The sequence below is a fragment of the Natator depressus genome, chromosome 4 (assembly GCF_965152275.1).
Source record: "Natator depressus isolate rNatDep1 chromosome 4, rNatDep2.hap1, whole genome shotgun sequence".
Taxonomy (NCBI): Eukaryota; Metazoa; Chordata; order Testudines; family Cheloniidae; genus Natator; species Natator depressus.
In genome coordinates this window covers 40,057,260-40,083,075 of record NC_134237.1, presented here as the reverse complement: position 1 = coordinate 40,083,075, position 25,816 = coordinate 40,057,260, and the positions used below count along the sequence as shown (strand labels likewise).

General features: G+C 38.6%; 1 protein-coding gene across 1 annotated transcript in view; it reads left to right on the top strand.

Moving 5' to 3' along the window:
* Nucleotides 1-25,588, top strand: part of NDNF (neuron derived neurotrophic factor) — a 31,163-nt gene extending 5,575 nt beyond the window's left edge. Inside the window, exons 2-4 of the mRNA XM_074950020.1 lie at nucleotides 20,459-20,647; nucleotides 21,973-22,097; nucleotides 23,624-25,588. Of these exons, the coding sequence (XP_074806121.1) occupies nucleotides 20,460-20,647; nucleotides 21,973-22,097; nucleotides 23,624-25,017 (1,707 nt within the window). The 5' untranslated portion in view covers nucleotide 20,459 and the 3' untranslated portion in view covers nucleotides 25,018-25,588. The remainder of the gene's footprint in view (nucleotides 1-20,458; nucleotides 20,648-21,972; nucleotides 22,098-23,623) is intronic.
* The last annotated feature ends 228 nt before the right edge of the window (nucleotides 25,589-25,816 follow it).

Here is a 25,816-nt window from a genome sequence, read left to right as displayed (position 1 = left end):
ATAAAAGCATAAAACCATTACATCACTGTTTTCAAGGGGCAATGTCAGTCTTCCCTCAATATCTTATTTTTCAGAATCTGCGTTTGTTTTGCTATGCATATATTTATCTTTTCACTCATTCTCCAGATTTCTTTTCAGGAGGTAATTTATGCCAGTGGATACAGTATAGATTTAGTGTTTCCACACATTTTTGCTAACTTGGCACCTTTTCTCCATTATGGGTCATCTAATAGAAAAAGCACATTTAACATTGTTCAATACATAGAAAACTTAATTAATGCGGAACAGTAGGTAGGTTCTTTGGACTGCCTTTTCAAACACTAATATTTAAAATAAAAGAAAGTATTTGCATTTTTTTTTTTTTTTTTTAGCTTTCACGGCTTGATTAACAGAAAGAGCAGAGTGGGATTGAAATAAAGGATAGAGCGTGTGCATTTTATGAACAAATATGCTTGTAAACAGCAGAAATGCCTAAGAATACTCTTGAGATGTATAGTTTTTATTTAATTACACAAAAGTAATATGCAGTTGGAATAAGGGGTGTATAATATAATGCATGCACTATACGTATGACGTAATGCTTACAAACGAGGCGAAGCTGATACTTCAAGTCAAAGTACTTTTAAATTGTACATTTCAATATCTTTTAGTGTGCCTTCATTTAAATGAAAAAAGAAAATATTCTCCTTTCTCTTACATCAGTGTAAATCAGGAGTAACTCCATTCAAGTCCATAGAGTTACTTTATTTTTACATCTATGTAAGTAAGACTAGAAGAGAATCAAGTCCTGTGTATTTAATGTTTATAAATGCTATATTTCCCCAAATGCACTTTTCTTTGTAACTGGAAATAAACTCCCTGACAACAATGTTTAGCTCTTACAAAACAGAAATATCTTCTATATGCAGATGCTTTACAAGGTGAAATAAATAATGCTTGTCTCAGAAAGAAACTATCAAAATAAACTAACGATGTTAGAAAGAACTGTGAAGGCTGAGGAGATGTTTTATTTTTGAAAACTTGAATGAGGGGGAAGTATTTGCCCCTTAATTTGGGGAATGAGTTAGAGAAATAAATCAAAACTCAATAAGACCATTTTAAAAGATGAAAATAAATGAAACTCTAGGAGGTATGCAGTTACTCTGAAATCTGTAAAGAACAAGAGTAAATACAAAAATAATTTGGTTATTTTAGGATTAATTACTTACCCGTAGCTTTGTTAGTTCACCCACTGGACTGTAGAAGAATCAATGTTTTAGCACACTGTAGTGAAATGTAACCAAAAGAAATTAATATGAGCTACATAGATGGCTTTGATTGTACTCTTGCGGGCAGGTCATGTGTGAGGTATGTCAAAAGCACAAAGTTCTTGCCAGGGACAATATCCTATTTTTCAAAGTAACTTTCTGAGCTTCAAAATGCATGTTTAAGGAAACAGGTGTGAAATCCGATACTTCTTTTTTGAGAGAGAACTGAAGTGTTTTATGGGATGGATCCTCAGTGTGTATAAATCAGCATAGCTCCATTAAAGTCAATAGATATATACCAATTTACACTAGCTAAGAATCTGGACCTCTATTAAGTATTCTGATAAAACAAAAATGTGTTAATATGTAATACAAATCCAGTATTAGCTAATAGCTTGAAAACATCATTTGTATTGTCTAACACAATATGTTACTGTAGACTATACTTAACAGATACCCACTATGACTTTCATTTTCTGCAGCTCATGGGTACACTGAATACATTCAGATAATTGAGATAATTTTCAGTGTAATTAATAGTCTGTTGAAGGATACATGAGATTGTGATAACTGAGGTTCTGGTAATCAAAGTTTTACTGTATGACAAATTATACCACCCTGTTTTTTGGATAATGGAATCCAGTAATTGAGGAGATGTATGTTTGTTTGTTTGTTTGTCTGCATTATGGCAGAGATCAGAAGCAGTAGTGCTAGCCCACAACACCTGGAAATCTGAAAAACAGAAGGCAATAATTTATTTCTTCCACTTCATTCCCCTCACCACTGGTCCCGGATATGAGTGCCCTTCTAAGTATGACCCTCAGACACTTACAATGTGACACACTAATGAAACTGACACTTCTACCATGAATCGTTGTCTTCTTAATTAAGTATATTATTACGTCTTTCAAAAAAATAACTTTAAAGAATGTTATAATTTTATTAGGCTCAAAGTTTGATACTCTTAATCTCCTTCCATTTTAAACTCATCGCTGCCAAAAGAACAGTGTTAAAGAAACTGTTTCCTCTTCTATAACTTTAATAGTTAAATGAGTCACACTTACTAATAGGGTGTAACAGATTCCCAGGTTCTTTGCACAGATCAACAAGAATTAAATAGACTGCCTCATTTCCCAAAATTTCCATGATGGCGTGAGGTTGAGAGCACTTTGCTTTTTTGTTTAGATCAAGTATATTTACTACTAATTTGTTTATATTCAGCCGTTCTAAATTTAATTTGCATCAGGATCCTGGATTTCAAAATACTGAGAGAAACTGTTTACAGATTTGGGTGATGATGATTGTTTAAGAAAGCCAAGTATCTTAGAACTGCCAGCGGGGGTTACGATGCAAAGGGAAACAAAAGGAAACAGACATAAAGGTTCCTATTCTACACTAGTTCTGTTCCTCTTACAAAACATAGGGTAAAAGAAAATAATTATCCCTGAAATGGGGAATTGGCTCCTAAAACTCAGCTCAATTCTCATGGGATTATGCTCTTGAGTAGAAATTATGTGCGTGAGTATAGGTTTTAGGACTAACAGTGACTTGTATTTATTTGGGGAAGAACTCTCTCTGTCTGCTTTTTCACCAGTGGGATATAATGAATAAAAAATTTATAAGCACATGGGATATTGAACTTCTAATTTCATAAGAAAGATTTTATGTTAGTCAATTAAAACATTTATTCTAAAGTTAAGGAGGATTTGTTGTTAAGAAGTTTTTAAAAATTACCGTATTAAAAATAAGTATATTTCACCTTGCATGAATAAAACAAACAGAATTTGGCACTATACTTTGGTGGGGTTTTTTTTTTTTGTTTTTTTGTTTGTTTGTTTGTTTGTTTTTTTACTTAATTTAACATATGGAATAATCAGGCATTTTAATCCAAAATATCACATGTTCCTTGAAAACATGGAATATTTGAGATGGAATGTCTGAGAGCAGACTCTGTAAAAGAAGCATATCAGTTTAAGAAAAAGAAGCATTTTCAAACTTTCAGTCAAAAATAACAAAGCAGTACAATAACATTTCCAAAAAAATTCGGACAACTGCCTGTTTCGATAGAAAGCTCTCAAAGTTCCTAACTCCCTGTATTACAGCATGTATATACAGTGGACAGTAAATATGCTTTCATGGAAACTTATTCTCACTCAATCTTTAAATTTTATTCTCACTCAGTGATTCAGAATTGTGTATGATATTGTTAAACCTCTAAGGATATGTGTACTCTGCACACTGTGCCTGGGGCCTGTGAGACCTGGGCTTGTGAAGTCAGTGTTTCCAGGCCCGTGCTTGAGTGTCCACACTGAATTATAAATCTAAGTTTACAGTTGCTTCATCTGGGTTCCATAGTCATGCTGATATGTCCATAGTGCATGAGGCAGACCTTCTGACTCTTGTCTGTAGCTCGAGCTGCATCTACACTGCAAAATGACAGGGCTTGGACCCAAGTCACAGCAGGATCCAGGCTCTAACCTACCCGCTAACAAAGTGCTAGGACCCAGGCCTGAGAGCTTGCCGACCTGAGTCAGACTCATATGTGTATAGATAGAAGGAGGGGCTTGGGCTCAAAATGTACAACAGTCATCTCAGGAACAAAAATTGACTTGAAGTTCTTGGAGATATTTGGGGTCTGACTCTGACCTTATTATCATCAGTGTAAATTAACAGTAATCCACTGAAGTCACATTATGGTAACGCATTCATATGATAACTGAGACCAGAATCAGGTTCTTTTCTAGTTAGGTTTTTAGTCCTAAATTAAAAAATAACAAACAGACCATTTATTAAATCTTTCTCTATTTGGCAGGATGGACTTTACATTCTGACAAATGTAACATTAATAGACCCTGAAATCCTATCATCGGCAGCCTGATAGTGGTAAAACTATCACTAAGCCTTTTCCTGATAGTGAAAAAACATTTAGGCAGGTTTCTGAATCTTCATGTCTGGTTACAATAACAGACAACAGTAACTAGGTCCCCTCTTTAATTTTACAATACCCACATTAATGATAAAACAATAATTTGTGTTGATTAGTAACTTTCATCCAAGGATTTCAAAGTGCTTCACAAACATTAGCTAAGCTTCATAACATCCTTCTGAGGCAGGCCTTTGGCCCTCATCACAGCTCTCATCACATCTTCTGCTTCTGGAAATTTGAAATTCCCTTGACACACATACCAACCATATCTTAATCCGGAAATAATAATGCAAGACAAGAAAGAACTGAGGCTGATCTCCCACTGCCTAGTCTCTACATATGTCCTCAAAATCCCCCGTCTTTGCTAGAAGCATGAACATCCTGAACTTTGAACTAATTAAAGCCTCTCTTCCAGAAACTATTTTCATTCTCTCTCTCTCTCTCTCTCTCTTTTTTTTTAAAGCAGTGTTAAAGCTCACAGATGAGGAGGTGGTACGGTGAACATATAGAAGGTCTGAAGATTTCCAAATTATTTCCATGGCCATTCACACAGAACAGTCTGACCTATCTATCTGCCTGTATGTGTTCCTTCTGCTTTTGTTTAGAGTAATCACATAAAGAACTAACCTTTCACCTGCAAGGCTGGACAAATAAACACTAGACCAGCAGCAGAGTGAAGCTGATATCTATCCCCTTGATAATCTGATTTTGAAACCCACTATCACATCTCTGTATTTGACCATGACAGTTTTGAATACCCCTTAGCACTCATGTTTAGACCAGAAGTCTTTTCAGTCTCAGCAGAGTTTTTGCAGCTTGATCTCACAGTAAGTACATGACTAGAGCTGTTTCGAAAACAGACACCAATAAATTAAAAAGCATCACAGTGACTCGGTCAATGTACTCAAGCCTCAAATATGTCCCCATCCCATGTCACTCTTATATGGTTCTAGTCCCAAAATGACTCTGGAAGGAAAGTTACAGCATCTTAAAGTCAAAGGACATAATTGCCCCTACTTATACTTCTACCTAGGAAGGAGCACAGAGGAAAGGATGTTATTCCACCAAAACAGTGTGTGCAGCCAGTGAAATCGTCATGGGCAGGTCTGGGCTTGACAGCGGTGGTTCAAACTTCAGAAGGGGCCACAGATGCTTACATAGGAAATTTCCCTCCAGCTACTCACTATATCAAAATTGTGCTGATAATGAAGGCGCTCACGGGGAAAATAGGATGGGTTCAAAAGATGTAAAACTAAACTAAGCAACCTTAGAAAGGAAAAGAGCACAATGGCGTATGCAGGGTTAATATGAATATCACACTGTTTGGTCTAGCACTCTCAGCTGTGTTCTTCCACTCACACCCCACATATACCACTTAAGGCTCACCCTCAAGTTAGAACTCTGAATGCAGACTGACCTATGTGGGTGGAGTTTCAGGGTTTGCTCTTTGGGCACAGTTTCACCATATGGAGACTAGTACCTTCTCTGCTGCCTGGATTCTTGGTCCTGGAAGCATGGAATGAAGCTGCCTCCTTCTAGCTACTTAAGAGCACACTCCATTGCCAGACATACTACCTCTGGGAGTGTGGTGTGCAGGTCATTGTCTTGTGGCTCCTCTGGGAAGTGGGCACATCTGTTTTTCCTGATAACACACTGACTTTTCGGACAGTACAGGAGCTTGGAATACTCCATGTCTGGGGAATAGCTGTGGGAATAATATCAGTGCACTCTTTTGGGGGCTGAGCTCCCCCTTTAGATGACCAAGAGGTGCATGTTGCTTGTTGTTTTTCTCTCCCCTGTACAGAGTGACTAGGCAGTGAGCACCAGTTCCATACATTTTAGGATTCACAACCCACAAACAACATGGCCAAGATTCTGAATGTCTAATGTTTCAACATTTCCCTACTGGGAAAACAAGAGAACCTCAGAAACATTAGAAGTTGAACATTTCCAGAGGTGGAGTAGGGTGGTCTGTTCCCACAGCTAAAATGCTTTGTTTCTAGTATTATTTTGTAATGCTGCTGATGCATCGTTAATAGAATGATATAAAATTACTGTAGACGCTGATAATTTGCATTGGCAAAGAGGACATTAATGTTCATAGCTATTGCAAGCTCTTTGTCCTGTGGCAAAGCAATTATAGCAGAAAACATGACAACTGGGTTCCTAGATGTTTGGGTAATACAAATAATAATTGCCAGGGAAAACATAATTGTCAGCACAACTGGGGAAAAAAACCTAAAAACAAAACAATCATCCCCATCTAGACTCAATAGAGACACTTATAGGAAAAAAGTCATCAATGGTGAAACAGAAAGTAGGTCCAAACCTGACTCATGTGACTAGCCCTATTGACGTCAGTGAGACTACGCATGTGAAGGGAGCCCTGTGTGAGTAATGCTGAAGACGATGAGCAAGGGCTATGAGCGCAAGTAAAGCTATGCAAGACCTTCTCTCTCTCTTTCTCTCTCTCTAGTCCAGATGGGGATGCATGGTTCGGTTTTGAGGTGGGTTTTTTTTTTCCAGATGTACATATCAATGAACAAAACAAATAATGCAAAGAATCTCCCAGCGAAGCTATAGAGAACTTAATCTACAACAAACATTCAGAGAAGAAATTGCAGGGCTAACAGTTTAATTTATATTATGGGCATAATTGTAAGTTAAGGACCATGCTGTGCTCTTGTTCCATGTTCATCAGCATGCATCTGATGAAGTGGGTTTTAGCCCACGAAAGCTTATGCCCAAATAAATTTGTTAGTCTCTAAGGTGCCACAAGTACTCCTGTTCTTTTTAGAACTCGCAATGATTTCAGCTGCAGCTGCACCTAAGGACGAAAAGCTGTATGGCCAAGAGTGTGGTATTTTTCAGGAGTGATGGGAATCAATTTAGGGTTTATTGACCTTGACAGAGTCATGAAAATTCTTTGTTTCTGTAACTGTGGATGATGTCTGAGTGTATAAAGAAGGGACCATTCCATCTCTTCAGTGCTGAAAGCATTGGTAGAGATATGTAAATAGTTGTTAATATTCTTAGCACTTACATAACACTTTCCCATTTCATAATGCTCTAATACAGTCCTCCTAACAACACTCCATTTTATAGCTAGGGAAAATTAGAGACAGAATTTGTAACTAATAACAATAAGAAGCAAATAATTAAACCATCATGCATAGCATTTGGTCCCATATTACTTCAGTAAGGACTAGTAGAGATACTCTCATGCCTGTGGAGTTCAAGGTATATAATGTTAGAGATGAGCCAAAATTAGGCATATAAATTCAAATTCAGATTAGATTTTGTAATTTTGGATTCTGGTAAATGGCTGAATTAGAAATACAAAACTTCTATAATCCAGCTGTATAATTTATATTAATGTGCCCAGTAAAGAGAGGTCCTGACTCTCAGCTAATGTAAATTGGCATAGATGAGGATCTGGCTCATACAATTCAGATATATCCAAAAATAAGACAGGTGCAATGCAGAAAACAGTAAAACAGGCAAAATTACAAATTTAAATATTTTTTCCAAAATTAAATAATCTCCCCTTGCGCCCAACTACTTAATAAACTACTGAGCCTTCCAGAATTAACAAAAAGCCAGTGGCTCCATTTTACAGATGTATTTGGAGAGGGTTGTCTGTTAAAGTTTTTCCATTGTGCTCCATGGCTAGTTCACTAGTCCAAAGGACAAGCGTTCACGTGAGAGCCATAAACAAGCCACCCATACAGGACACTGCTTCACTTGCATTTCAATCACTGGGTTAATTACCATGGAAGCCTACTGGATTCGTGCAATGTGGTATGGGCCATTACAAAGGCTACTGCCCTACTGCTTTGCTCTTACAGCTGAGAGATAGCTATTAAGTGAGCTGTTGTTGTTACCACGCTGGGTGTTCTGGACGTTTGTCCTAGTAGTTGTTATCTCTTAGACAGGAACCACTTGTCAACCACTGAGAAACAATAACCACAAATGCAAGGTACTGTAAAATTACAAATAAGAAATTTGAGTAGCTATTCAAGGAAAACAAGAAAGGAGGGAGAAATAGCCTTTGTGTGCTTTGCAGACTCTTCATAAAATAGTGGAACAACCTCTCCCTACCTCTGTAACCCACCAAAAAGTAATATAAAAATGTGAGGAGTTTCACTGCACTCACAACTACTATGCACAAGACAAGCACTCCTGATGTTACTCACACCTTTGTAGACTCAGCCTCTTTTGCAACAGGATGAGATGCAGAGGTAATTCACATCCAGATTGGCCCTGCCCTCCCCTGCCTTTGTGCCCTGCTCATGCTTTGGGCCCTGTAAATCACAGAGTTAACCTGGTTTCAGAAAGAAAAGGAGTACTTGTGGCACCTTAGAGATAAACAAATTTATTTGAGCATAAGCTTTCGTGGGCTACAGCTCACTTCATCGGATGCATTCAGTGGAAAATACAGTGGGGAGATTTATATACACAGAGAACATGAAACAATGGGTGTTACCATACACACTGTAAGGAGAGTGATCACTTAAGGTGAGCTAATACCAGCAGGAGAGCGGGGGGATGTGGGGGGGGGGAAGAAAACCTTTTGTAGTGATAATCAAGGTGGGTCATTTCCAGCAGTTGACAAGAACGTCTGAGGAACCGTGGGGGGGCGGGGGGGAGTGGTCGCCGTGTTAGTCTGTAGCAGCAAAAAAAACGAGGAGTACTTGTGGCACCTTAGAGACTAACAAATTTATTTGGGCATAAACTTTCATGGGCTAAAACCCACTTCACTGGATGCATGCAGTGGAAAATACAGTAGGAAAAATATATATACACAGAGAACGTGAAAAAATGGGTGCTTCCATACCAATTGTAACCAGACCAATTAATTAAGGTGGGCTATTATCAGCAGGAGAAAAAAATGCGTTTGCTCCAATCCCTCAGACAGAGACAAACACCTACAGGACCTCTATCAAGCATTCTTAAAACTACAATACCTACTTGCTGAAGTGAAGAAACAGTTTGACAGAGCCAGAAGAATACCCAGAAGTCACCTACTCCAGGACAGGCCCAACAAGAAAAGTAACAGAACGCCACTAGCCATCACCTTCAGCCCCCAACTAAAACCTCTCCAGTGCATCATCAAGGATCTACAACCTATCCTGAAGGACGATCCCTCACTGTCACAGATCTTGGGAGACAGGCCAGTCCTCGCTTACAGACAGCCCCCCCCCCCAACCTGAAGCAAATACTCACCAGCAACCACACAACAAAAACACTAACCCAGGAACCTATCCTTGCAACAAAGCCCATTGCCAACTCTGTCCACATATCTATTCAAGGGACACCATCATAGGGCCTAATCACATCAGCTACACTATCAGAGGCTCGTTCACCTGCACATCTACCAATGTGATATATGCCATCATGTGCCAGCAATGCCCCTCTGCCATGTACACTGGCCAAACCGGACAATCTGTATGCAAAAGAATAAATGGACACAAATCAGAGATCAAGAATTATAATATTCAAAAACCAGTCGGAGAACACTTCAGCCTCCCTGGTCGCTCAATTTCAGACCTAAAAGTGGCAATTCTCCAAACAAAAAAACTTCAAAAACAGACTCCAACGAGAAACTGCAGAATTGGAATTGATTTGCAAACTGGACACCATTAAATTATGCTTGAATAAAGACTGGGAATGGATGGGGTATTACACAAAGTAAAAACAATTTGCCCATGCTCATCCCTCCCCCCCCCCACTGTTACTCCCACCTTCTTGTCAACTGTTTGGAATGGGCCATCCTGATTATCACTACAAAAGGTGGGGGGGGTTTCTCCTGCTGATAATAGCCCACCTTAATTAATTGGTCTGGTTACAATTGGTATGGCAACACCCATTTTTCATGTTCTCTGTGTATATATATCTTCCTACTGTATTTTCCACTGCATGCATCCGATGAAGTGAGCTGTAGCTCACGAAAGCTTATGCCCAAATACATTTGTTAGAGTTAACCTGGAGTCACTCTCAGTGCTTCAGTGCGCTCTCTCCCTCTGTCTCATAACTCCCTGTGGTACTCAGTCCTTTTATTTTCTCCCTCTTCTATAAACAACCTCCTCAGCTGCTGGCAGCTGCCAAGGCTCAGCAAGCAAGTGCTCCAAGGCTACTAAACATGGTTCAAGTAACTATAGTTGCTAGTTTACACAGGTTGTTATTTGTTTCTTTATGTGGAGCACTTTCTGAAGATCCCTCTTACCTCCAGTCACAAATCCCAAAAGACTGATAATGGCATCCAACAAGAAGTGTCGGTCCTATTAACTCCCCCAAATCTCTGTTTGGCTTTTCACGCTAACTTCAGACCATTCTAAACATAGTCACCTTTGACAGTCCAGGTTTTCTGCAAAGGCATTTGGTCCCATCATCATTCAGAACTGCCCATATCTGTGCTTCTATAATAATAGTGACAAACTTGGTACTAAAAACAATAATATTTGTGCTATTTGTAACTTGTAATCATGTATCCATAGCTCTAACCTGTTATTACTGTTGCTGAAAAATCTATCTAGAGAGTAACATAAACTGTGCTAAAGTAATGATTAAGGTCTAACTAACTTGGGCTAGGGAACAGTAATATCTAATGATTACAGAAAAGGATTGGGTGCCAGAAGACTTAGATTCTATTCCTGATGTGCAATGTGTCCTTGGCCAAGTTTCTATACTGTGTGCCCCAGTTTGCCTATCTGTATAATGGGGATAATATTTCCTCCCCTTTGTAAAACACCTTGAGATCTTCCAATGAAAGATGTGATGTAGAAATGTAGCAGCAGTATTTTATTATCTAGTTAGCTTACTCCCATAATACATAAGTAGTTTACGGTTTGATCCAAAGCCCATTTAAGTCAATGGAAAGACTCCCATTAACTTCAATGGGCTTTGGATCAGACCTCTAAGAAGCATTGTGAGATCAGTATTTGACATGGAAGAGGGAGGTAATGAAGGAGGTCAGGGGAGGTAATGAGCTTTGATTTTTTTTTAATTGTTTTAAAAAGATGTTGAGGACTTTTGTAAGGTTTTCGCAGGGTGAGTGAATATGATGGTAACAGTTGGACCAACTTTTATCTAGTCTGCAAAGTGAAATCCTAGGCTGCATTGGAGTCTAGCAATGAGCAGGTGCTCATCATTTTTGCAACAGTGACATGAAACACAACTCTCAAGAGGTGCTCTAATTCCTCCAGGGAATTAGATTCTCTCCACAGAAAGCTATACAAAAAAGCCAATTCATAATTGCAGTGCTGTGTGGGTTTGCAAAGGGATTATTGCTAACCAGGAGGCCAGATTCTCCTTTCACTTTCACCAGTGTAAACCAGAAGTGACTCCACTGAGTCACACCACTGTAAAATTAGTGTGAATGAGAGGAGAATCAGGAACTCTGTGTGTGTGTGTGTAATGTCTTTCCTCACAATTTACCTTCCCAGAGCTCTAGCCTTTCGCTTTTGATGGCAGTATGTAGAGGCCGAAATGTGCGGGTTCATCTCTCTCTGTAGCGTCAGACTAGCTGGACCAGTGGTCTGCTCCAGAATGGCAACTCCACAGCAGTCATAAGCTATTGTAATCACATGAAAAGTGGAAATATACATCTTTGTTTAGAAAACGAAATACTCTTTATAACGTTTGATATTTTCGATTCTATATTTCCATGAGTATTTTTATTTTCCTTTTCACCATGCCTACACTGAGACATTTCCTGAATATTACTATAACAAAATCTCATCACTTTGCAGGTAACATACCCTATTTGTTGCAATTCAAGTCTCTAGTGGTGTTCAATCAATTGAAAATATAAACCTGACCTTTATTGTATTTTTATTTTTCTACAGATTTTTCTTTTGTATGCTACTGTGATTCTCTTTGTTAAAACAACACTTACAGCAAAAGAAAAACAAGGTTTAAATTTGAACTGCCAGAGAAGGTTTCTTAATCCACAGATGGTTGACATGATGGACCCTAAAAACTTCAAAGGGGCCATTATAGTCCATTTTGTCAGTCTGAATTTAGGGAGTTTTAAACCACGGATTATGGAAACAATAGTGCATAAATGCTCTTTCCCCCACAGTTATAGTCTGTCACACCAATGAAAGATCGGATGTTAATCTGGACACTGTGCTGCACAAGCACACTCACTGTGTGTATTAAAAATCTTCTGAGAAAAGTAAATAGTGTGCATGCCCTCATAGCTGGTTTCCTTTGTTTCTCTTTCTAATCTATACTTCTGAACAAAGGGACAGATTCTGAAAGGTGCCAAGCACTTTCTTCAATAGTCCATGTGAATGGAGTGCGGGGGGAGGAGGGAGAGGGAGTTTGCTGAGCACCTTTCACAAGACCCTGAGCACTAGGAGGATCAGACCTAAATATGCAAAGTTCAACTTTAAAAAAAGACAGATACTTGCTGGAGAAACAAGTAACCCTTCCTCGAGTAATTTGAAAATACAAACTGTCCATTTTTCCCCCTTATATACTAATAGCCAAATACATTTCAACCAAATTTGATAAATAATTTTTAAAAAATGCTCTGTAGCTGAGACTTTGTATTGTTCTCTGAGAAATTTTTTGCTGATGAGTTATAAAACCCTGAAAAATAGGGGTTTATAATGGAAAAGCTTGAAAACCTTAACATTAGCATTCCTATAATAAGTCAGAGCAGACATAGCATGTCCTTCTATTTTCCAAGGCTACGTTCTCTTCACAGTTAAATCTGATTCTACAGATTTATTGTCAGACGTGGCATGGTTAACACAAAGAAAAAATGAATGCCCTCAATTTTAAAAATAGGACATAGATTAAAAAAAAGTTAACCATTCATACAATAAAAAGAAAAGAAACTCAACACAGGAACCTCTGTGGCAATCTGTGCCTTGAAATTATCCTCACTAAATTACAATCATGCACTTTCCACTCCTTGTAATTAAACATTAGGTTTTATTTATTCCAGATGCATTTGCTTCAAGTAAATCCAGATCCTTTTTTGTTATTGTAAATCCCTTACAGGACTCTGTGACCTGCAGACAGTTGGGGAATAAAGGAAATATTTTCCATAGATAAGGCATTTGATGATGGTTTTGTGAATAATTTGTGTATTACAATTTATGATCAATGCAATTTGTTTGGCAAATCTCTATTGGTCAATCTAATATTCGTGCTATCTTGTAGGAGAATAGTGTGTATATTTGTCTATATACAGACCTGTGTGTGTATGCAGTAGATGTGCAAGGAAATCTTTTTTAAAGTATTTATTTTCACCTTTGCTCTGACCACAAACAGCAAAGCAAAATGGAATCACAAGCAAGCAAGTTTCATAAGAGACTTGTGAAAATCCAGAATGCTAAGGATAATATAATTAATATCACATCTCTTACCATCCTCGGTAGATCAGTGAGTTTTAATAAGTTTTTTTTTATTCATTCTGCTCAGTGAATGATGTTTTATTTGCAGATAAGCATGTAGTTTAGATCTGTCTGAAAATGTTTGAAACTCAAAATTTTTAGATGAAAAAAGGGACAATTTGTTCACAAATTACAGTGCAAAATGTGTTCCTTTTTTCAACCAGCTCTAATCTAAATCAGTATGTGTGTTGTCGGGAAAGACAATGTGATGCTATAACTAATTTAGGGATAACCCCTGGCTTTCACAAAAGAAATTCCATAGACCTGAAAGCTGGATGGGCTCAAGCTGGAAGCTAAAATATGAAACATGCACCCTGAATTTTGGGAGAAGTCTCCATATACTGGAAACTACTACCCCTAAGGTTTTGTTTCCAGGTTTGACCAAAACCAGGAGGAGTCTATTTTTGGATTTGATTCAGATGCAGCCCAACATGTAGACATTTCTTACTACCTGCTGATCCTGCAAGAATACTACCATTTTGGCTCAATATTTTGTGAGAATATCTTGTATGGTTTTGTTGCTGTTGGACCTAAACTCTAATCTAGTTTGGCCTCAAACACAAATTCAAAACACAGGCTAAACAAACCTAAATCTAATCCAGATCCAAACACAGACTGATTTCTCCCATCATTCTTCCCTTCCCGCTCTACTTTAAAAATACAAATTATCCAGATGTTTGTATTCACTTTTTGAGCCCTAAATATATAGGTAAATTGCAATTATATAAATGTTTTGAAGATCATCCAAAATATTTATGTAATTGGAGTTTTGGATAAATGAGATTGTTTGCGTATGAATTTTGCATTCAGGAGACAGACATGAGTTATGGATAATCACAAACTGGATGATCAGGTTTAACCTATATAATTTTCATGTGTGTGTGTTTTTGTTCATAATAATACACAATGTGTCATACAATATTCATTTATTATGGTATTTTTGAAGGAACAGTATTCTATCTGTCTATCCATCCAAAGGTGCCTGCCATTGTGGCCTGTAAGCTGTTTTGTTTGCTATGTTGAATTCACAAATTAATAGTATGCATCTATTGGTATATTTAGATAACTGTTCAAAAGCATATTTGTTTAGCCCATGACATTGTGTAGCCAGGTGTTGTATATCTATTAGAATGAGTGAATATTCAAACTGTTTTAAAAGCTGTTAATTTTTTCAGTGGTAGTGCTCTTTTTAGCCTGTGTGTTCTTTCTGTATATCTGTCTCTGTCATTCAAATGGTGACTTCTTTTTCTTGTCCTTCAGTGAGCTACTTGTGCTTGCTTCGCAATATTTTTCTTCTTTGCTTTGTAAATTAGGAAGATTGGAGTTATGGCATTGTAAGAGTGACAAGTGGTCCCCTTTCTTTTTTGAAGTTAGCGGAAAACACCACGTCAGCATTTGCCCTGCTGAGGATCAGCAGCACAAGCCATGTATCCTAATCTCCTGTCTTCCAGTTCTAAATATCCAGAATTAGAGATCAGAGTCACAGAGGCAACCAAGCATCACATTCACATCCAGATTCAGGCTCTCAGCTGGAGAGAGAGCTGGGGAGGAGGGTGGGGAGAAGAGACGTAAAGATGGGCCATTAGAGGGCACTTTTGCAATCCTAGAGAAGGAAAACTGTGTTTATTATTTTACTTAGGTCTGTCTACTCTAGCTTTTGCTTAAAATCAGTGATAAACAACATGCAAATCCTTCCAGTCATCAGGAATATATCAATAAAATATTGACTCTTGCTTTAAAAACCAACTAACCAAAAAGTAACCAAGATAAACCTGCAGAAAAGGGAATAAAAGGTATTTAGGAGGTGGCACAGCCAGGAGAACAAGAAGTCACACAACATATTTCAGGTAGTTGTACGGTTTCAGAGTAGCAAAGTTTAGGCCTCTTCTTGTATATGTGTTCTAAAAATAAACCAGACTCTGACCTGGTTACACAGAACAAATAAAAACATTCTTGGTTGAATGTTTCCAAGAAGTGGGAGTGAGGTGGTTTGGCAATAATTATGCACTCTCAAGCAGTAAATGAATTTTAAGAGAGATGTCATCAAAATCAATGGAGTTTCACCTACCCTATGCCAGTGATGAATCTGACCAAAATTGTATTTATAAGGGGATAAAATTAGAAGGATTTACTGTCACAATGCATATGTTGTGTGAGTAATCTGTACACGGTGTAACTCAGTCAATGCCAAAATGTAACTGCTCTGTTGTAGAAAATTCTGTTAATTAGGTTTAGTGTGAAAGGATTGGGCAAAACTAGTGGCTTAAATTTTCAAAACCAAATAGTGATTTTGGATGCCTCCATTTTTCCGTGTCTTGTTTCAGAAAGTGTTGTCCATGAAAATTAATCCCCTTTAAAGTACCTCCGGTTGGGTATTTGAAAATGAAGGTACCTAAAATCACTACTCACCTTTAAGTATCAAGGCAAGGGAATTCATTTTTCATTTACAATTTTAAAAGATATGGAGCAGGCCAGTGCTGTCTTCCTCACTCAGGTAAAATTCCCATTGACTTCATTAGGAGTCATGACTGAATAAGCACTACAGAACTGAACCCAACATATCTCTAGTGTTGTTTTTAATCCAAGGAATATTTTGATAATTAGATACAGAAAATGAAGGTAAAACTGGATCTTTTCTACCTCTCCAGTTGTTAATGTTGACAACCCATCCACAAAGGTCTTCAAAGTGGATTATCTGGTGAAATAATTTAAGAAGTGAAGCTTAGTCTAGCTAATCCTATAATCAAAAATAGTTTATTTTAATAAAGGTTAAATTGCATTGGAGCTGACTCTGAGAATATACAGTATTGGGATATCAGGGGGGTTCATTTAGAGGACGCTGTATTCAGAAAATGTCAGCATTTCTTACCTTACCATCATCTGCTGAAATTGTTCTGGTTAAGTCAGAATTCTTCTCCCCATTGGTTGAGGATAGTACTTGAAACATCAATAAACAAAGTGTTTCGTTACACCCAGAACTCATCCTACATGATATAAGGAAGGAGTTTTCTGCTGACTTTGGTGATTCGAGTCTGCAAATATTTTGATTCACGATCTTTGCTTCCAGTGTGTCAAATGTCATTAGCTTTGCTGATAAGTATAAATAATTCAATCTGAATTCAAGAAAATAGGAGCAAGTTAGGATGAAAGTTGACAAATTTTGGAGAGACTGAATCATGATTTGTCTATAAACAAGGCTAAGATTTTGTCCCAGAGGCCATGGAAGTCATGGAATTTGTGACTTCCAGAGACCTCCATGATATTTTCGCGTCAGCCCCGGGGCAGTAGGGCTGCAGCTGTCAACAGGCAGGGCCCTCTGCAACTCCCAGCTGCTGTGGGGGGTAGGGGGGACCCTGCAGCTCTGAGCCGCCACCGCGGAGGGTGGGGGCTCCCTGCAGCTCCCAGCTGCCATGTGCTCCCACAGCTCCAAGCTACTGCCAACAGGGGGATCCTGCAGCTCCCAGCCAGCGCGGGTGGCAGGTGAAGGACCCCACAGCTCCCAGCCACCATGGGCAGACCCCACAGCTCCAAGCTGCTGATGATGGCAGGGGGGACCCCATGCTCTCAGTCACCATGGGGTGGGGAACCCTGGAGCCCCAGCAGCAGTGGGTGCTGGACCTTCCTCCCTCCCTATTTTCTCATACTTATTTTTAATTAAAGTCAGGGACAGGTCACAGACTTCCGTGAATTTTTGGTTATTGCCCATGATCTGTCCCTGACTTTTACTAAAAATAACTGTGACAAAAATCTTAGCCTTAACTGTAAACAGTAATGACATTTTCTTAAATAAAGCACCCATGTCTTTTCCCTACCAAAGTGCTTAGCACACTGCAGCACAATAACAATGCAGTTAAAAATCCGTGAAGAAGAAGAAAACATGCATTGTAAAATACTACAAGTCATACATACGCTGTATTGTAAGCTCTGCGAGGGAATTGTGGTCCCAGAACCCCACCGTCGTGAGGGCATGTTACTATTGTGAGGCTATCACAGAATAAATAAGGGGCAACCTACCCAGAGTGTGCAGCTGAAAAATAACCATGCCTAATAAATACAGTGACGGCTTTCCATAGAAAGGGTGTGGTGAGAGTAATGTGCAGCTTCTTAAACGTGCTTTGGTGGATTCCAACCTTTTTTTCTGGGTGCTCTGGAAGGGGCCTTGAGACCATACCAAGATGAACCGTCCTTCTGAAGGAAGAATATGCAACTCTGTGAGATGAACCTCACTCCATTTTCTTTCCTTCAAGTCTCTTTCCTATGGATTTTCCCACGGGTGGTGGAGTGTTCTGGCCCTAGCTTTAGGAAAAAAGAACATGCAGAGGGAAGACAACACAATGAGGAGTAGAGGACTTATTTGCAAGGGATGACAAGACTAAAATTCATCAGATGATGATGGGATTGGTTGGGTTTGCTATGGAGGCATCTGGATGTGTCTGATCTTTTTATAAATTTGGGTTTTATTCTATAATATTTTCTCCCTCCCCTTAACTTCCCTTCTATCCAGGCCTTCCACTGGTGGGGAAGTGCAGCGATAAGGGTAAGGAGTTGAACTGGAATGTAGGAGTGGGAGCGGATGGTAGGCAGGAGAGTTGGAGTGAAACCCAGGGAATGGAAGAGGAAAGGAAGATGCAAAGAACAGGAGGGTACATGAAGGTAGAAAGTTTAAAAGAACAATGTGGATGGAAGGAGCAATTAAATGGCAATGATATTATAGGCAGATGTGGCAATTTAATGGGAACAAGAATAGTATCAGATTCTATGAGAACTGAAGCAATCTATAGTTCTTGCTGTGTATGAAAGGGGAGCTGACTATATCCCAGAGAGAAGATCTCTGAAGCTGTTCTCAGGGCAGCATTGGAGAAGGTGAAGATCGAAAAGAGGATGAGGCCTTGCTTGTGCTCCATGTGGCGGGAGTAGAGAGGAGAGAGCTGTTGGGACCCAATGTCCCTAAGCAAGTTCTACCAAAGGTCTGTGTGGAGGGAGATGAGGGAGGCTGGCAGTTGCCTCCTCTGTTGCGTGCTACCACTCTTCAGAGGGAAATGGAGCCTTTGGTAGGCTGGCCCCCAGAAGAGAGAAGACGGAGACCCTGCTGGGGCTCCATAATGTGGAAGGGAGTGAGGGGGAACCCTCGGGATCTTGTGTCTTTGGTAGTCTCTGCTGAGGGTCCAGTGGAAGAGAACAGGGAATGGGGGGGTGAGAGAGAAGGGGGTACACTGGCTGGCAGGGACCCGCATTCAGCTCCTTGCTGGCTGCTGCTGGTCTTTGGGAGCTTGCAGTAGGCCATCCCCTGGAGTGGGAAGGAGGAGGCTTGCTGGTGCTCCCATTGGGGCTGGGTGTTTATATTTTCATAAAGAAGTTGAAGGGGAAGAGCAGTTTCTTATGACTGAAAAGACACATGCTGCTTCTCAAGGAACCATGGGTTTGATATTTCACACAAGCTGTCAGAGAATGGTCAAGTAGGGGTAAAAAAACTTTGTAAGATTTGATCTAAAGAAGAAAGTGTGTGTTATAAAGATATAATCAACCTACCCTGTAGAATAGAAGAATATTATAAACCCATATACATAGCCCTAGTAATAGCAAGGAAAGTAAAATAAAAATGACAGTACAAACTGGTTTCCCAAACTCACTGAAATACATATGGTTTAGGCAGCAGCCTAGAAATCTCTCAACTAATTTTGTAACTTTTATCAAAATATAATTTAAATGCCCTCTACTATTCTTGTAATCAGGCTGTTCTTCTTTTTTTATTTTTCTGTACCAAATCTATTGCATATTAGATCATGTATTGTACTGAATGGAGAATTTAATTCTATCCCACTGTATATCTAGGGATAGTCATTACTGACCTAGTTGTAGACATAATAATGAAAGTCTGGTGTTATGAATTATTGTGCCTAATTTGTAAAGGATTCTTTGCCTTTGTGTTTTGGAATTCCCATCAGGCCCAAGAATTAAGCACTGCTGAATTGCATGCTAATATCAATGTGCTTTGAATGTATATGGGATAATATTTCATATTTTCTTAATATACTATTTTTATAAAGGGTAATTTGACTGGAAATACTTACTTGTCAAAAGGATTGCTGGGAGTCCAACCAAAATCTAAGGAAAGTGAAGTCGACATAACGTCTATCTGCCATGTGTTAGTGCTCGCTCCCAGGTCCAGCAAGTTATATTTCATTGTGGCAAAACGTCAAATTATAGATCTACAAAAATATGTGGAAGGCTTTGCTCACTGTTAACGAGTAGAAAGAGAGAAAAATACCAGACAATGGACTCATTTTGAAATCAGTGGGTGGGCTCAATTTCATAGAAGTTGGAGATGGAAAAAAATTCTGTGTAGATACTTTTAGTCAGCCCCTCTTGTAAGAGTGTTCCTTACCATATATATTACTAATGCTTGTATAGTTATCCACGTGAACTGAAGGCTCCCCTGAAATATAAAGCACATGTGTAACTACTACCATTGGTGTTGTATGTGCATATCAGGAATAGACTAGACCCTTCCGTTTGTATCCTCGCTAAAAATAAATATTTTTTTTTACAGCTTTGGAAAACATCTACATATTCTGGTACTATTTATTTTAAATATGATTTGCTTAAGAACACAGTAGGTCTAAAGGGCCAGGTACTCAGCTGGGACAAATTGGTGTAAGGTGCAACACCAGCTTACACGGCCTAAGAATCTGACCCAAAGTCATGAGAAAAATATTGCTTTATCAAAATCTCATCTTTTCTGATTAGATATATACGCATAATAATAAAGCCATACAATTAAAACGAAACAATAATACTGTGTATCAAAAAGTAGCAGTTACTAGTGTACTTGTCATTTAGAATTCATCAGACATGAATCCCTTTCGTTGCTGTAGGATGCTCTTGCTCCATTGGCTTGTGTTCTTGCTGCTGCTCCCGCTCTACTCCAGGACACAGAAGTTGCCTACCAGAGATGAGGAACTTTTCCAGATGCAGATACGGGACAAAGCATTTTTCCATGATTCATCAGTAATCCCAGATGGAGCAGAAATTAGCAGCTTTCTGTTCAGAGATACACCTAAAAGGTATGTTGACTAGTATAATGTATAGGGTTGTATGTGGAACTTAATATTTATATTTGTTTTGGATTTGTTAGAATCGATTTTTAGATCCAAATATGAAAAATACAAATATTCGCTTCTTGCCTCAAAATATAACTGTGTTTCAGTCTCAGTAGGTCACACTGACCCAGGCTGAACCCCAACCCCATTCAATTTATTTTCACTTTCTGTGGGAGTCCAGAGGCCACACAAACCACAAAATTTTCCTGAAGTGAAGCCACAAACCAAGTCGGGCAGGGGGGAGTAAAAGGAAACCAATTCTGTAGGGAGTCTTCCACCACCCCATTTTCGTATACTTTTACTGAGACCCAAATACACACAAAACAACCCCAATCGCCCCACCAAAAATAAAACAAAAAATAACAACGATCGCTAATGGAATTCTCTCTCTGATCTATGGAAACTAGAGTATTAATTTTACTTTACAGTACTGAATGGATTAAACAAGCAATGTGATAAATTGAAGAGAACTAGTCATATCCAACTGAAAAACAAAACAAAACCAAACAAACAATAAACCCCAAATAAGTCCAGGAATATACATAATATTTAACCAACCACAAATAAAGGGTTGAGTGAACACTTTTTGATATTTTGACACCCATCTTTGAATTAAGTATGGAGAAAATAAATTTTCAGTTGGTCTGAAAGGACATTAAGGAACACATCAAGTGTGAAATCAAATCTATAGGAGTTTTGTCAGTGACTTGAGTGAGGGCTGGATTTCACCTCCAAGTAAAAATTGTTGTAGTGTAAAACCATCAGAGTCTAGAGCTGATAATATACAAAACAGAAAACATTGCTTTTCAAGGATTTGTTTGCCTTTTTTCTTATGTAATAATATCTACGAAAAGCAGTATAAAATAAAAGCAAAATTTGATTGTTCATTTGAAAGCACAAAGTATTTTCACTCACTCTGGGGGTAAAGCAAGAACTGTTTACATGGACTTCATGGTATTTGGTATACCTCAAACAGTTAATAAAAGCACTTTAATATGCCAGAAAGAAAGAGGCAGGTGTGTGTGTGCGTGTGTGTGTGTGTGTGTGTGTGTGATTTTATATATGCCTAGAGGGTCCCATTGTGCTAGACCCGTACAAGCACATGACAAAGAGATGGTCTTTGCCTCAAAGAGCTTTCATCTTAAGTGGTAGGTAACATCATATTTGTCCTCATTTACACCTTTCTTGTCTCAGTTACCCCATGAACACCAGTCCAGAAAATTTAATGTCAACTGCTATTTCTTGACATTATAGTTTATTAATGTTATACTTTTGTTAATCTTTCATAGGTATTTCTTTGTGGTTGAAGAAGACAACACTCCCTTAGCAGTTACTGTAACACCATGTGATGCTCCTTTGGAATGGAAGCTGAGCCTGCAGGAACTTCCAGAAGAGGCCAGTGGAGAAGGTTCAGGTAATAAACCAGTGAAAACTATAATTCTGGGACTTTATGGGTCAGAGAATTGATAATGGGAGACTTTCATCTCTACCTGATTCAAGTCTGCCCAAATCAGTAGTGATGTGATACACCCAGTTGTGTGGTGTGTGTAACATTTAAGAGGATGTCTGAGCTCTTACTGTTTGAATATGAATCCCAACCTTGTATTAGTTTAGAAGGCAGGCAACAGTTAGTGACATGGAGAGTGAAAGAGAGGAATACACTCCCCTAGGGTTAAGTAAAGGAAAAGGTGACTCTGTCAGTCCTCCAGGTGAGTTTGACACATTGAGATACACTAGTCTCATCTAAAGGGAGCTTCAAGAGAAAGAACTAGGAATAAACAGATCAGAAAGTATGTTATAAATCTAAGCAGAGAAACGACCAGGGAATCTAATGGAGAGCAGAAGGAGGGAGTATGCATATTTGAAAATAAAACATCTCATTATATATGGAAATATGATAAAGTAAAACTTTGCTTATTGATACCATATCGATTTCATTTGTTAACAAACTGCATCATTCTGAACACTCACCCTGACCTCCTGTGTAGCACTGGCCATAAAACTTCCCCCAAATTATTCCTAGAGCATACCTTTTGGAAAAACATCCAATCTTCATTTAAAAATTCTTAGTGATAGAGAATCTACCGGAATCCTTGGTAAATTGTTCCAGTGATTACTTACTGTCACTGTTAAAGATGATTTATTTCCAGTCTGAAATTGTCTAGCTTCAACTTCTAGCCATTGGATTGTGTTACAACTTTATCTGCTAGACTGAAAAGCCCATTATCAAATATTTGTTCCTCATATAGGTACTTAGAGACTGTAATCAAGTCACCCCTTAACCATCTCTTTGTTAAGCTAAATAGATTGAGCTCCTTAAGTCTATTACTTTAATCATTCTTGTGGCTCTTCTCTGAACTCTCTCCAGTTTATCAACATTCTTCCTGAATTGTGGGCACCAGAACTGGACACAGTATTCCATCAGCTGTTTCACCAGTGCCAAATGGATTTGAGTTCTCTCACTTCCCTCTCACCCCTAGTGGTGTTCCTTTGAGAACATACCTGTTGTGGGGTAATAATATGGGGAAGCTTGCATATGGGGCTTCTCTCCAGGCGGTAGCTGTTCTATAGAGAAAGGCTGTGATTTTTGGTTTCCAGAACCTTTTGTAGACGCATTAAATACTAAATACCTGTCTTTAAATACAAAGTGAATCAGTCTTCAAAAATTATCACATACCATACAATTTCTGTTGTACTTGTAAATAATAGGATCTCTAAATCAGTTTCACTGTGTAATAAGACTCAAGTACTACTTGCTCAAAAGTGGATTGATTTCACCTATGCCTGATCATTATTTATGATTGGAGTATCCTCTGTTCCAGAAACTGTTTCATCTAGCTCTGACATTTTACTTACAAGTAGTTATTAGAGTTTAATTTTCCTATATCGTCATATATTGACACATTTTCTGACAAACATTTGTCTATGTTCATATTCTAGGTGAACCAGAACCACTTGAGCAGCAGAAACAACAGATTATTAATGAAGAAGGCACAGAGCTGTTCTCTTACAAAGGCAATGATGTTGAATATTTTGTCTCTCCGAGTTCCCCATCTGGTTTGTACCAATTAGAACTGCTGTCAACTGAGAAGGATACACATTTTAAAGTATATGCCACGACAACTCCAGAGTCAGACCAGCCTTATCCCGAATTACCTTATGATCCAAGAGTTGATGTCACCTCTCTTGGACGCACAACCGTCACACTGGCGTGGAAACCAAGCCCTACAGCATCTTTACTGAAACAGCCAATTCAGTATTGCATAGTCATCAATAAAGAACACAACTTCAAAAGCCTCTGTGCTGTTGAAGCTAAGCTCAGTTCTGATGATGCCTTCATGATGGCTCCAAAACCAGGCCTGGATTTCAGCCTCTTCGACTTTGCTCATTTTGGCTTCCCTTCAGACAACAATTCTGGCAAAGAACGTAGCTTCTTAAAATCATCATCAAAGCTTAGTCGCCAAATGTCTTCGAAGCCAAGAGTTGACCTGCAGAAGATTTGCATTGGGAACAAGAACATTTTCACAGTGTCTGATCTGAAACCTGATACACAGTACTACTTTGACATGTTTGCAGTAAATGTTAACACAAATATGAGCACTGCCTACGTTGGCACCTTTGCCAGAACTAAAGAGGAAGCCAAACAGAAGACAGTTGAACTGAAAGATGGGAAAGTTACAGATGTGTTTATCAAGAGAAAGGGGGCCAAATTTCTACGGTTTGCTCCTGTTTCGTCACACCAAAAAGTCACCTTCTTTGTTCATTCATGCCTGGATGCTGTTCAGATCCAAATTAGAAGAGATGGCAAACTTCTCTTGTCTCAAAATATTGAGGAGGTCCGTCAGTTCCAACTTAGAGGAAAACCAAAAGCTAAATATCTAATTAGGCTGAAAGGAAGTAAGAAAGGTGCTTCCATGTTGAAGATCTTAGCTACTACAAGACCTAATAAGCAGTCATTTCCTTCTCTTCCTGAAGACACAAGAATCAAAGCCTTCGATAAACTTCGCACATGTTCTTCAGCCACAGTGGCCTGGCTAGGCACACAAGAAAGAAACAAATTTTGCATCTACAAAAAGGAAGTGGACGGCAATTATAGTGAAGAGCAAAAGAAAAGAGAACAGAACCAGTGCTTGGGTCCAGACACAAGGAAGAAATCAGAAAAAGTCCTCTGTAAATATTTTCATAGCCAGAATCTACAGAAAGCAGTTACCACAGAGACAATTAAAGGCCTGCAGCCTGGCAAGTCCTACTTGCTGGATGTTTATGTCATAGGGCATGGAGGACACTCAGTCAAATATCAGAGCAAACTGGTGAAAACAAGGAAGTTCTGTTAGTGACCTTGTGTATAGAAATATATGGAACTCCAGTCTGAACATTATCCTACTTTCAGTAAACAGATTGACTACTTTCACAACTGAGAAGTTGTGACCTGTATTTGTACTGTGTAGAAAAATATCAACTTGTATATTTATGTTTACCATAAGTAATTGTCTGGAGAGACTGAGCCTGGTGCTTTCTGACAGCATCTGGCAGTTGTATTATCATCTGTTCGATGGTCCACATTTGATGCTCAGTAGATGTCCAAGGTAGCAGGAAACCTTGAAGCAACTTCCATTCTTTTGCTTCCATATTGCATGAACTGCTTCTAAATTATTTTATTACTTAAAAGGCTGAGACAAGTCATTCAACTGCCTTGTTATTCACACACACAACACACACAAACACTTCCGCTTTATGTAGATGGTAGGATTTCTGTAAATTATTTTATAAAGTTTCTTTTTAAATGTTTATATGATTGTAAACTATTAAAATCATGCCCCATTAAAATACAGATTTAAACTAAGTATTAACTGGGCTGCACATGAGTCTGTTTCATTGCTAATGTAAATTCTTATCTGGTTGATTTTAATGTTTAAATACTGTATGTATTTCATGTACAAAGTTGTCATACATTATATTCCTGTATATAAAATTAAAAATATTAGATTATACATTGCTTCTCTTCTTGTCTCTTGGAATTTTAAGGGAGAACCGAGGCACTCTGATACATAAAAGTGTGACCATGAATGCAGTTAGGGCTTGTGTGTTGTTGAGTTTTTAATGTGTTTAGAAAAGGGTGTCTGAAGATCTCTA